Consider the following 13,881-nt stretch of genomic DNA (forward strand, 5'->3'; position numbering starts at 1 on the left):
TATAGCATTACTGTAAAATATATCACTAAATTACCCAATCCAAACGCGGTTCTTTAAGGGGTATATGGGGAGTCTCCTTGCCCCCACCCAAAAAAATTGTCTAGCCCCCCATACATAACTGAAAGAGCAGTAGCAAAAGTTAAAAGGTGACATCACGTGCGAAGGGTCTAATCCCCCCCCCTATACACACACCCAAACTAGAACAACACCTGCCGACTAGGCAACATGCGCGCTTGTTGACTGTGCAGTGGTGCGTTGTGTGCATGTATAGTAAAACCAATTAGCCGAAGGTTCCTTTGGCCCAGATCTCTCCTGCCAACTTTATATGCAGAAAAATGAACACTTTCGGTCAGTTGGGAATTGAAAATTAATGCTCGATGAAACATGTAGCCATCATTTCATATTGGTCTTCAGCTAACCGAAATATGGATTGAAAACTTTTCAGAAAGAAAACTTTCACCTAGTTCGTAGGCCTACGTTTCATCATAAACTTTTAAATACGTATTGCATTCGTCTACCTAAACTTTCTGATGCAATCGAACAACAGAGGGCGCAAAAATCTTGCCGCATCCACAGCTAGAGACTGTCAGAAGGCCGTATCAGCAAGGTTTTTGCTTCCATAAGTACACGTGTTAAATCCAGCCGCAGCCCTGACTTCCAGACACGATAGTTGCATCGCATTTTGAAATGAATCAACATGGCGACATCCTTGGGGTTGCGAAACGTGGGGCTGTTGCGGCCGATTGTACCTCGCTTGCCTCGAAGCTTGCGGCCCCGTCTGAACAGCACCAACTGGTTATTAGTATCAGAGAAAAGTAACACAACATGTTGTGGTTGTGGATTACCCCCAGTGGTGGTAAGTAATAGTATAGGGCTTAGTTCTACGGGCCGGGTGCGGGAAACTCGCATGATTCGGCCGTCGGCCATTCAGTCATTGGTCATCCCGCCGTCCTTCCTTGTTCTGTGAGCGTGATAACGGAGTTATCTTCAAGCAAATTTGGCGCAGAGTAAAGATGGTAATGGTGTCTTTGTGCGCTTTACTCAAAAAAAAAAAAAAGAGAAGATGACAGAAGGTGTCATAGGCCTACGTGTGCGCAGCAAAACCAGTATAGTAACACCGTCGTCATGGTTTTACCAGACTTCTGCAATTTTATATAGTGTGTATTGGAGTTGTTTATGTTTTAGGCCTATTTCAATATTAAACAAGGGTGCTTGCACTAAAAATGGAAATTGTTAGAATTGAGTGTGCATTTAAATGCACGTGACGATCAGCACGGGCAAACCCGCCACTTTTGAATTTACAGTCATGCAGATATGTGTGTAAAACGCTCTTTGTGTCAGGTGTGTTGAGTAGTCCTGTGAGTTAGAACTGTGCATTATACAGCATGTACCAGTGTGTACGGGGTTTGACATAGACTGTGCAACACAGTTATCTGGTTCGTAAGTGTGACGGCACTTCAGTTTAAACCACGCCCACTACACGTAGTGTTACACAGAACCATGGAGATAACGTGCAACTTGGGAGCCCTTGATCAGTGGTGCGTCTGTGTGTATGACGAAGTCACTTATGAACCAAATATATGTCATACTATTTGTTGCCATGGATCAACCAATCAGAACTGGAAATTCAAGTTTGCTTGAAGATAACAGGTCATATTGGTCAAAAACCAACTCGGAAAGAGTTCGATATATGGACAACACTAATTTTCCCTTAGATGTTGTAACAGCCATCAGAAAGTGATAGCACGTCCTGAAAAGTGAAATTTTGCTGGAAAATTCCCAAGCATTTACTTAAAAAACACTTGTCCATATAGGGAACTCTTTCTACCAACCCAATCCAAGTCAACTTGGGGAAAGAATTCAAAATAGGCCCACGGGTGCCACCAATTTTTCCTAGCACTGACCTATAATCCAGTCTAAAAGTAACAATCAAATTCAGCACTGAAAATACCAGTATATAGGAACTGCGTGGAGCGCCCTCACAGAGGACAGGTCTTTGTTCCTGCATGATTTGCTTGAGTAGACACTGTAGTACTTCATTGTCATACAAATCTAAATAACAAAACTTGTCCTCTGTGAGGGCTCTCCATGCAGCCCTTCTGTTGATTTGAGGTAGTCCAAGTAACTTGGGCCATTTTCCAATACTCAACTTCGGCTCCATCTCAGGCTTTGTCTGTTTTTTTTTACTCCCTGACTTTGAAGCTGTAAGCGCAGTAGTCAGTCTAATAGTGCCACAGAACATCAAATAAGATGCAAGAAAGCCAAAAATTACAGTAATTTAAATGCATGCTTCAGACACACAATCGAGGATTGATTTTGGGAACGAAGCCTGAGACGGAGAGACGAAGTCAAGTATTGGAAAATGGCCTTGGACTCTACGAATTGCCTCGTTTAACATTTGGACATGGTCGGGCGAAAGTAGACTAACCATGTCCAAATGTTAAAAAATAATATTAATGAAAGGAATTCGCCACACGCAACCAAGTTGACGGGGACCGAGGTTGACTTGGACTTCATTGACTCAGCCTCCGACTAAGTTGTTTTCGGACTGAGTTGAATTGAATTCGGCACTAGCAAGTTGGTAGTTGGTCTTACATCATAGAAGAACAACGACAACTATGCAAGGTGCACACAAGGTGCGCACATGATGCAGTCGAGTGAGTTGTGATGTTATGGGAGTTGAGTGTGCTCGCGATAGGCCACTGATCAGGCCATCAATTAGGGATTTTTCTTTTTACCGTTGGCCGGTCAATTGTAATAAGATCTAGCTCAATGCCTTGGTCAAGGCTAGCTCCAGTATCTCAAGTCCTAATGCCCAAGACATCTGGAAATTCACAATTGTGGCTTGAGCTGACCACGTGTGTTTTTCTGTGTAATCAAGAAACCCTCTTACCCATAAATGTGACCTTACATACTGTTGTGACGTCACACTTTCTACGTGATCTTTTAGATTGGTTGTTTTTTTTCCCCCGACAGGCGTCATTAGCTACATGCACCAAAAGATTACTCAGGGATGTCAGGTAATGTATATTATCACATGCACCTTATTGTAACAGTGTTACAATAAGCCTTGGCATGTCAAATTTGAGTGAAGTCTGGCGCACTGAGTTGTCTGATTGCATATAAACAAAACAATTTGAATTCCCCAGACTGGAGACACTGTTTCTCCGTCTCTGGAATGAATTGGTTCCTTCGTGCCCTTCTTATCTATTAAAAACAGTGTATTGCTGCTGGCATGGTTTGTTTATTTACATGTTGCTGTTTGTCTGACCACACCCACGAGCCCAGTCTGGTGCTACCCATTCCCGTTCACACACCCTTACTTATGTATACTTGTGGGGTATTTCCTTTGCTCTCGTGTACAAAACTCCCGCACAACACGGAAACAATTTCCAAATTCAACCAAATTCAGTTTCCTGGGTTGAAATTTCGACCGCATGTCCCTTATATAAAACACTTCAATTTGTGATTTGCGATGAATGGCACTTGAAAATTCCTCCTTTATGAGTTAATTTGAAACATCTATTTTGTGAAATTCTTGTGGGGTACCACTTTAGTACCCCACAAGGATCACAACTGGCCTTGTGGGGTACCTTCCATTGTTCAGGTATCGCACAAGGCACCATGTACAAGCGCATACCTTCTTGTCTTTTATGTCTTTTATTTATGTTTCTTGCAGGCATTTCAGTTCACATTTTTCTACTAATTCAAACGTGTTTCCTAAGGAAATCTGTAGTCCCGAGAAGCTGACTCAGGATGATCTTGCTTCTCTGCATGGAAATATACGTAAGGTAAACTAGACCATGTCGTTACTACATGTAGTGCTGTGCTGCTTGGCAAAAGCAGATTGGTCTTTCTGTATGGTTTGAGTGGGGTTACAATATCTGCCCATCCCTTCCTAGCCAAGGTGAGAAAGTGGCTCCTTGGATGATTTTTTTTTTTTCAATCTGACACCCATTGATAATATCTGAGGTCATATTTCCACTACATCTGGTATTTAGGAAGGAAAGGGGAAGACCTGTTCACCAGTGTAAAAGATTTATATTAAAATTGGGGGCTTGTAAATAAGCAAAACCAACAAAAACTTGAACAAACAAAAATTGCTCATCCACATTCTTTTAGCCTTTCCTAACCCTAACCCCCAGGCCCTTTGCTAGGGACCTTCTTCAATCTTTCAAAATCTTCCAATTTCGGGGGTGAAAAAAATGGGATTCTTCTTCAATCCTCCGAAATCTTGAAAGTGTTACTTGGAGGTGTGTCTTCTACCTCAATCCTTCAAAATCCTCCAGCAATTGCTGTCATTATGTTGAGGTGGTGTGAATGGCATTCTTGAGCAGTGCGGTTGATTCAAAAGAAATAGTGGGCTGAATTCATGCATGACTAAGCCTTCATGCATGGCATCCTTCGCAATCAACCATACACTTTTGCCATTCACCCTCAATCCTCCAAAATCCTCCAAAACCGCCCGAAGGATTTTTGAGGATTGAGGAGGGTTAGGGCTAATGACAGGTGGACATATGGCTAGCTGAGTGTTTCCTTGAATGTTGCATCCAACAAAAAAACAGCTAGATATGTGTCGAAACCGACTGCTCTGTCTCTCTTTCAACCCCTGTCTGTGAGCAGCACATTTCTCCCGCTTTTATCAATGTCCTCTTTTTGGGGTCAATTTCAGGAGTTGATCTCTAATCGGAGGTCTCTGCAAGACGTAGCCCAGTACTATTTTGATGGTAAGGGTAAAGCCTTCCGTCCAATGATAGTTCTTCTAACGGCCAGTGCCTGCAATGCCCACACACACGGAGCCAACAGGTAACAGTTCCCAAAAAATCCCCCCTGGCTTGTGCCGCTTTGTGCCTCAAAAGGTACACGCATATTCCACTGAATTTAAAGGGGGGCCGTGTTTTCATTAGGTCTTCATTTTTGATAGGCCCATGAGATTTTTTTTTTTTTTAGCTTTTATACCAAAGGCCAGCTATACACAAATGTAATTGACCGGCCACTGGTTGACAAAATATAACTCTGACTTTCAAAGACGTAGGTCTGTTCAAACCTCACAGGACCACCTTCATTTTTGACGCGACATGTGACCTTGCATGGCGAATGAAATGATTGTTTCATCATATAGCATGTCAAACATTACTGGTACACTTTCTCAGGGAACAGAATGTCTCAGAACAGCATGTCTTGTCTGTAGATACAATCAGCCCTTTGATTGGAGAGCTCATTCACAGTACACCTGTATGTATTTTCTCCTACATTTTATGTCGGTTGTTACAGTAAACTTTTAGAAACGCAGCGTCAGATCGCCATGATCGCTGAGATGATCCACACGGCCAGCCTGATGCACGACGATGTGATAGACAATGCAGATACAAGAAGGAATAAGATGGCCATCAATGAGATGTGGGGTCAGAAGAAGGTATGGCGTAGAAAGCAGTAGAATCTGTCTCGTAGAGTTTCCTCCGCTATATGCAGAAGATCTGTGAAATAAACGTTAATTCCAGAGAAAGTTTCCCTCGATGAGCTCTCAAGCATCATCATCTGTTTCAGCTCAAAAGTGGTGTTTACAAAAGGTTAATGCCCTTTGTGTTCAAATTTGAAAAATGGGGATTTCATTTGGTGCCCCACCTGTATTGTCAGAAAAACAGGTGTGTGAGCTTAAGTGGCAAGCAGCACACAAGCAAAGCTGTGTTCTAATTTCTTCCTTCAGCAGCAGCCACGAATGGACAGTGCCTGCTGGATTTTGTTGGTCTGATGAGCAAAGGTTTTTGGTTTGAGACGAGACATTAACATGACACTGAGAATTCGGCAGCAGATTTGGGATTTGTCAAACATTGGGGGGTGTAGCCTGGGGCCCAGAGAGTTTGGCCCATCTCCGATCAGGATTACTGCCTCTTACTCGGCAACATCTTGATGAAAAGCTGTCTATGGAGATGTAAAATTGGGTTCGATTTTTTTAAAATTCTAACTTTCATTGGGTGGCAAGAATTTCACAAGACCCAGACTGGTGAGGGGGATCCTATAATCCGGCCATGGAAATAATGTAATGAATTATTTTGTCTCACTTTTGCCCCATTAGGCTATCCTTGCAGGTGACTTTGTCCTGTCTGTGTCATCTCAGGTTTTAGCAAGGATTGGTAACGATGAAGTGGTGTTAATTCTGTCCCAAGTTTTAGACGACCTTGTAAGAGGTGAGTCCTCATTTTGTGCCAAAGGTATCAAGAGAATTACAAGATGCCAACAGATTTCTCCCCCTCCGTTGGCCCAGTTGTGTCCATTCTGGAGAAAATCTGCTGAACAAGAGAGTAGGCCTGGAATGGAGGAAGCCATTTGCTTGTCTGGCTTCTTTCCTGAACAAAGACCGGGCCGGGTACCGGCATGAGTTGCCCTGCTTGACTTTTGGTGTCATACCCTGTCATATTAACTGCTGTCTTTTCACTCTCATAAATTGTTTTGGGTCTATGTTTATCAAATGACCTTGCACAGCACATAACAAGATGGACATTGTTTGCAGCACCTGTATGTGCTGTACCTATATACAGTGGTTTGCTCGTGCTTTTTTTCCCTTTTTTATTCCTTGATCTTGTGACCACGCCTCACTCGTTATTGATTGGAGGTCATACCAGTGTTTCCTCAGAGTGATAATGTACAGGAACTCTTTTCAAACTGAAATTGTAGGGATTTGGTCATCTCTGTTTTGAGCAGGAGAGTTTATGCAACTGGGATCTAAGGAAGATGAGAATGAGCGTTTTTCCCACTACCTCAAGAAAACCTTCATGAAGACTGCCAGCCTAATGGCACATAGCTGTCAAGCAGTAAGAACCTGAATGTGATACACACTTTTCATATAGAGGGAATAAGTATGTGCTTGGCCGGTCTTAAAGTGCGTTTGAGACCGGCTCAAGAGAATGGACATAAAGAGGGCATTATTAATGTTCAGTCTCTGAGCTGGTCTTAAACGTTAGTTTAAGACCGGTCAAGCACATATGTATTCCCATTATTTTGTGAGTGTTAAATTTTAGGCAATTTTGACTCAAAATTAAAGTGGCTAACTTGGCCTTTTAAAATAATTGGGTGGCTACTTCGCCTTAGAAAAAAAATTAAAAAGTCTTTTTTGTGTGTGTGTTTTCTTCTTTTCCAAAATAAACAGATTTTTATGTCAAAAGGAAAATAAATCGACCACCTGGGTAACAAATACGTTTTTAGTCAGAGAGTCAAAAGATGTCAATATGTGATGGATTTCCAGTGATTTTGTTTTAGAATTTTACTTTCATTTTCCTGAACACCCCCGTCCATTTTATGGAATATTCCTTTTGCAAATTGTCCAATTGGCACGCGTGTGGTGAGCTGTGTGCACACAGACTCTTGACCAATCAGAATCGATTAAACTGTCTTCTACCCAGGTGCCAGCGCATGATTTACGCAGCAGGCATTATCAAATGTTAATACACAGTCAAGTTGTACATTGTTGAATAGGGAGACTGAAGTGTAGATGAAAAGTACTGATATAATTCAACTCAGTTCAACCTGTCCTGTTTAGTTTATCTGATTTGTTTAAATAACAATGATTCAAATTGTCTCGAAAGACAGAGTTGACTTGACTGAACTCGACCATGCACTTGAACTCAAATCGACCTTGTGATTACTGACCTAAAGCGCCACACTATTCAGTGACTTATTACAATGCTGAAATGCGCTTATGTTTGAATTTTGGTATTAAAGGAAGAAAGTCAGGGTTGCACAGTTCGATCAGTGTGAGTCCACGAGATGAGGTCTTGAATTGTTTGGTCTGCCTTCCAGGTGGCTGTTCTGGGTCAATGTCATGAGGATGTCTCCAAAATAGCCTATGAGTACGGCCGTAACATAGGCATGGCCTTCCAGCTCATTGACGATGTCTTAGACTTTGTGTCCAGTGACGCTGAAATGGGGAAACCGACATCGGCAGACTTGAAGCTTGGGCTTGCGACGGGGCCGGTGTTGTTTGCAGCTGAGAAGGTACAGTAAACAGAGATGAAGAAGAAAGTCAGATTGAATTGTATTTCTCTGTACACATCATTTCTTATCAGCACACTTTTGTGACCTGTTGGTTTCGGTATGCAGCCTTTGTAAACTCATGAGCAAAAAACATGGCTTCAGTCAACATAAAAATACAGGCAAACTTGTTAAATAAGAGCACTGTTAATACAAGATTCTGCTTATAACGAGGAAATTGTTAAGTCCCGATCATTTGTTTTTCACCGTTATGATTCCTGATAATGCAAGGTTCCTGTTATAACAAGTCTGAAGGACCTGAAATTAATGAGGTTAACAAGTACTAACAGCATTTATTTACTGGGTCACATTACTGGAAGATGCAAGACATTTACAAAGAAGGAAGAAGGAAAAAAGAGACAATTTGCTATGATCTATGGAAAAGATGTGTCTTGAGAGAAGATTTCAATTTTGATACTGCAGTCCCAGATGTCATTTTCCAAAGGAAAAGCTTCTACTGAAAAAATTGTTTAGTTCTTTGGTTGCAATGAAAGTACTGGTTGAGAGGGTGATCTCATGTGGACAGCTTTTACAGCTTTTTAACTGTTTCTTTTTTTTCAATGCAGTTTCCAGAATTGGAAGCCATGATCATGCGTCGGTTCAGTGAGCCTGGTGATGTGGAAAGAGCCAAAGAAGCCGTTGCCAAGGTAACAACCACCCTATTTCTCTTACTTTAGGATATGGCAGTTCTAACCTTTTGGAGGAGAAAGCGATGATGTAAATTTTTAAGGGAATAAAGGTGTCCAAGTGAAATTGAACATGGGTACCTGGTAGCCATAGTGACCCCAACATTCAAACAGAAAAAAAATTAAAGTTTAGATTTTTTGTATTTGAAAAAAAATGTTGAGAAAGTTTTAGGGCTTCTGTGCCTCTGTTTGATACTGTACGTTAGCAATGAAGGAAGGGTGATTTATCGGAGGTTGGCACATGCAAGATGTCTGGGGAGAGTTGATCTGTAGGATCTTGTTACACTGGGCAGGCAAGCCACTTTGACAAATGATGCAGACTGATGTGTCTGGCAGGGTTCCGGGGCCAAAGTAGGCTGGGGGGCTAAGGTTAATGGTGAGAGAAGCAAGATAATCAGTGCCCTAGTTTCTCCTGTCGGGAGCAGCTGCCAAAATGTTCCGGTTGCTTTTTTTTTCTTTTTGGTGTGGCCTTAATTCCTGGGCCCTTGATTTATGTTTTGTAGGCAAGTTTTATTTGTAGGGTTTATTGCTAAAACTGAGGAGGGCATGTTGAACTGTAGTCGGGGCCACCAAGACTTTAGGGAAGACTTACACTTTTAAGTACCCGGTAATGGAGAAGCAGAGATGCTCTGTGATTAAACAGTTAATGGATCACCAAGTGGAGGAGCGCACATTTATCTTTACCCCAGAGACCATCACTTTGGCAGCAAATAATATTAAAAGTCAAGATAAGCACATCAAATGCTATTCCCTTTTCCGCAAGGACTCAGTATCATTTACTTGTTTTGGATGATGTTTATCTAAGGCAGAATTTGGTGTGTTTCTGACGATGAACTTATTTATAAGGCTTCCTAAATCATTTGTATTTGTTGGGCACTTTATATGAACTGGGAATGTGGGATATGGAATGGGAACCTGGGATTGGGGGATGAAGGATACATGATAATGTGACTGTCATATCCACCATTAAGTTCATTATTTTTTTGGACAAACTGGCCTTTGAATTGGCTCCCATTCATCCTCTTGGTGCCGATCTCTCCGAGATTTCAATCATAAAAATGCCTTGCAAGTAAACCTAAACCAGGTTTTTTTTTTGGGGGGGGGCACTCTGTTGGTTTTCTTTCAGACGGACGGAATAGAGCAGACACGTTACATCGCTAACCAGCACAGTCAGGAAGCCAAGAGGCAGATAAGCCAATTGACGCCAAGTCCAGCAAGACAGGCCCTCATAGAGCTTTCGCAACGGGTTGTGACCAGATTAAAATAGCCCCTACTGACTGCTTATGTTTCTCAAAGTTTTAGTGGCATTGTAAGAGTTTAGGGATATTTTCATGAGTTTTTCGTTTGCACTGGAAAAAGCGTACACCCGTTTTTCCAGTGCTTAGATTTGAGGACTAGAGGAGAAGGATTTTTTATTTATTAGTAGCTTGAGAGCTCCTTTTTGTCTTTCCTCCCCCTGTTCACTTCAGCTCTTATTTGTTTCAAAGAAGTAAAACTAGCACAGGCAAGGGGATCAAAGAAAGGAACATCCAAGCCACTTATAATTTATCCTTCTTCACCACTAACCGTCAGCTCAATAGGTGTCAAACCTGTGTTGAAATTCGTTCTTTGAATTGAAAACTCAGAAACGATATGTTTATTTTGTTTTCATATTGCAAAACTAATGAAAGAACTATACAATTCTCTTCTCAGGTTGTGCAGATAAGGCTGTTTGCAGGGTTATGAAAACCACTCTTTTATGTTCTGTCTTGGACATCGTCATTTCATCCATGTAGAATGGCCACATCCTCAAAAGTTACTGTTTATCTTGTGTGCAGTGTGTTGCAAAAAAAACCTCCCCATAATATACTGCTTTGTGCTTGTTTTGGTGACAGAACTCTGCAATCCATTGATCTCAAGTTCCAGAGAGCGAACAGTAAGGCAACGTCAAAAAGAATTAAAATTTAGCGTCCCAGTCCTTCCAACTTCAGACCCAGTTGGGTTTTTTTCTGTATCATATAGTCGACCAGTGTTATCTCAAGACACGTCTTTGTGTAGCAATATCCCAACACTAGACCACAGCTACGAATTGCATTTGGTTCCACAGAAGCAGGTGTGTTTTTAATTCTTGTGAAACTTTGCTACAAACTCTAAACGAATGATGGAAGTCAGTTCAAGTTTGCTCGGTTCTCTTCTCCAACATACAACTTTTGTGTCTTCAAACAGTGGAACCACAGATGGTCAAAAATTTGAAAAGGGATGCGGACAGCCATCTTTAGAATAAATGTTTTACTAAATAAAAGTCTGACCCATTTTTCCCCAACAAACTCTGGGGGAGTGTAGGAGTGTTTGGTTTTTGTTTCGTTTTGTTTCATTTTTCCAACCTTCCAGTCCACTCGTAGTATCCTTGGCTTTGTCTCATACTGTGCCTTCCCCTGGTGTAAAAAAACCGTGCCCCAAAATTTTTCACCCACCTGACTAAATATAAGCAATACCACCACGTTTGGACCGCCTTGGCCATGGTTATTGCATTATATTCCTACAGGCAGCTTCAACCACGTGCAAGAGCACGTGCGAATGCTGATTGCTTGACTAGTTTATCTTGAATAGATTATAATTACCACTAATGGGTCATTAGGGAGGCACTCCCATAAGAACGTGCACAAAATTTTTCCAACTTTACTGTCCCATAATTCAATATTCCCTAATCTGATATGAACCAAACCTTGTATGTTTTCATTTTAGGCCCTAAACTATCATCTCTCAAAATATGGATGGTAATTTTCAGCCTCCTTCTGGTAGTTTGAAAATAGGGAGACACTGAAATGTCTCCCTAAAAGCCAATGTCTCCCTAATGCTGAAAAATGTACCACAAAATGTCTCCCAAAGGACCTATTTGTAAATATTACCAGAACACTATGCACTCATTACCATCACAACACATCATAGGTCCAGCATGATCATGGCATCACAGGAAAAAGGTCTATTTGTTCCTTACTTCGCACAAAGAGAAATGTTCAAGAAGGAACTCTTGAAGGGAGAATCATTCTGATTAGTAGGGCTCTTAATGGGATAAGTTTCCATAAAGGTAATGTGTCTCACGTTTGCCTGTGTTATTTTCCAATAATGATTATTCCTAATGTTTCTTTTTTCATTTCATATTGCTTTTTTTTTTACGTACAACATTGCATTTGTACATACTAGGACAGATATATCATAATGTTTTAATTGCTGTTGAGAATGAAATTGTTAAAGTTTTTATTAGTTGTTTGGTGAAAAATACATTTATAGATATAGAACCTTCATGTGCACTGAGTCATTCTTTTAATTGGATCTCGTTTAGAACAATGTAATTTTGTGCTTAGTGTTGTCGAAGAAAGCAGTGTAGAAGAAGTGGCATTTACTAAAAGACTTAACACTGAAGTGGATTCGGCGATGAGGCAGCTTGTGAAATAAATGTCTACCAAAAGTAGTCATATTTTTGGCATAATTATTTGCTTTACTGCCAAAAAATGTAGGCCTATCCTGGCGATATGATGGTCCAAAACAGCTTTGTAGGGATCAATTAATGTAATTTGTTTATTTCTGTTTATCCAACAGCACGTTTAGTGCCAATTACAGGATGAAGTGGCAATTAAACAGTGAAGAAAAAAAAAGATCATTTTTTTGGAAGGAAGAAAAACCAAGGATAGACATTCTAGGGAAAACCCAAGGAATCAGGCGGGGACTGGCAATCAAACCTCATACAGACCTCGGTAGGATTCGAACCTGGGTCGTAGAGGTGAAGGCGAGGAAAGAGCTGGTACATCAACATGACTTCCTAGCCTAAGTATGGTGCTTTCACTAGTTGTAAATTTTATGCAGCTGTTGATCTCTAAAAGTATGAAAAAAACTTTATTATATCCAGAAATCAGAAATAATCATTCCGCCTTGAATGCCAGGTGCATACACTCGTAGTACATGCGTATTTTGAGAATGGGCCACCTATTCCCACAAATGTTGTAACGGGGGCTCGAATACCTGAAAGTTAGCCCCCCCCCCCGGCTAGATTTATAGCGCTTCCCGAAAGTTAATGCTTCTCGTTAAAAGGCTAGACTTGGACAAGTCAACTGTACGCCTGCTTGATTCCGGCTCGAGAAAAAGTACTAGGCTGCTACATAGAAGTGCGTGAAGTTTTTCAAATTCCTTTCAGCACCCAAACAGCTGGGTGCGGAGTCGACCACTCCCTTGATATTTTCTCTGATATTCTTGCAATGCAGTTTCCCCGCGCCACGCAGTTGGGACATTTCTTATAATGTCTTACAATCATCTTGACACCAATTTTATAAAAATGGAACATACCGTTCTCTTGAAACACCCCTCCGCCCCCCGCCCCCGCCTGGTCATTCCCGGTCTGCACGGTTTTTCACTAACGTGCTCAGTGCCAGCGGATTGCCACGCAATGACTGTAACAAACCTAGAATTGGATTGAATTGGAACTTCACAGGTGTACAGACTTTGAATGTTTCTACATGAAAAAAAAAATCACGTTTCAAAAAGATCAGGCACGGGACAGCACTGCCGAGCTCTCGGGGGGTGGAGGAGGCACCCTGCCCGGCTCTTGAGATGAGGTACATCGTAGGACAAATTATTATGTTGCATAAGTGTCTTTTGGCCATTAATTACATTACTGTCTTTATAGTGAGCCAACGGAGAATAGACCATGTGTAAGCATTTTGGGGGACGTTGACAAACGGTACGGGAAACGAATCTTTTGGTGAGTTCCGTATGATTTTTCTCAACCATGGGTGCCACGCTAATCGCTTTGACCAAGGGGAAGGAGCCAAGAAAAATAAACACTAATTTTGTAGTGAAATAATAATAAAATGGCATGAAGGCTGTCGATATACGCCTGTGCCTCGAGCAACTATTATATTTATTGTGTATCAGCCCTCACGTTTTCTGTACCCAATAGTTAAAGTTTGAAGTTAAATTTTATTTCCTCTCATTTGGAAGAGAACCCAGAGACCTTTTCAAAAGTAAAAAAAAAAACTTCAAGAAGACAATCACCCGGAATAAACTGTACATTTTCGGGACGCAGAAAAGTGCGCCATTTTACCTTAAGACTGCGTAATTATGTGGAGGTAGTTCCACAGTAATTAATGTTCTTTTTTCGTATGGGTCAGAACAGTAGCAGCCGATACGACAA

At 41.3% G+C, this 13,881-nt stretch overlaps 1 protein-coding gene across 1 annotated transcript; it reads left to right on the forward strand.

Moving 5' to 3' along the window:
• Positions 1 to 587: 587 nt before the first annotated feature.
• Positions 588 to 11,992, forward strand: pdss1 (decaprenyl diphosphate synthase subunit 1). The gene is made up of 10 exons (XM_022229023.2): positions 588 to 856; positions 2,977 to 3,020; positions 3,680 to 3,791; positions 4,673 to 4,806; positions 5,275 to 5,416; positions 6,077 to 6,188; positions 6,703 to 6,812; positions 7,798 to 7,992; positions 8,595 to 8,675; positions 9,841 to 11,992. Exons 1-10 carry the CDS (start codon positions 698 to 700, stop codon positions 9,979 to 9,981), a joined length of 1,230 nt encoding a protein of 409 aa, XP_022084715.2. The 5' UTR covers positions 588 to 697; the 3' UTR covers positions 9,982 to 11,992.
• The last annotated feature ends 1,889 nt before the right edge of the window (positions 11,993 to 13,881 follow it).

Source organism: Acanthaster planci, linkage group LG08 (genome assembly GCF_054643075.1).
Source record: "Acanthaster planci isolate LZ-2023a linkage group LG08, COTS_SCS, whole genome shotgun sequence".
NCBI lineage: Eukaryota > Metazoa > Echinodermata > Asteroidea > Valvatida > Acanthasteridae > Acanthaster > Acanthaster planci.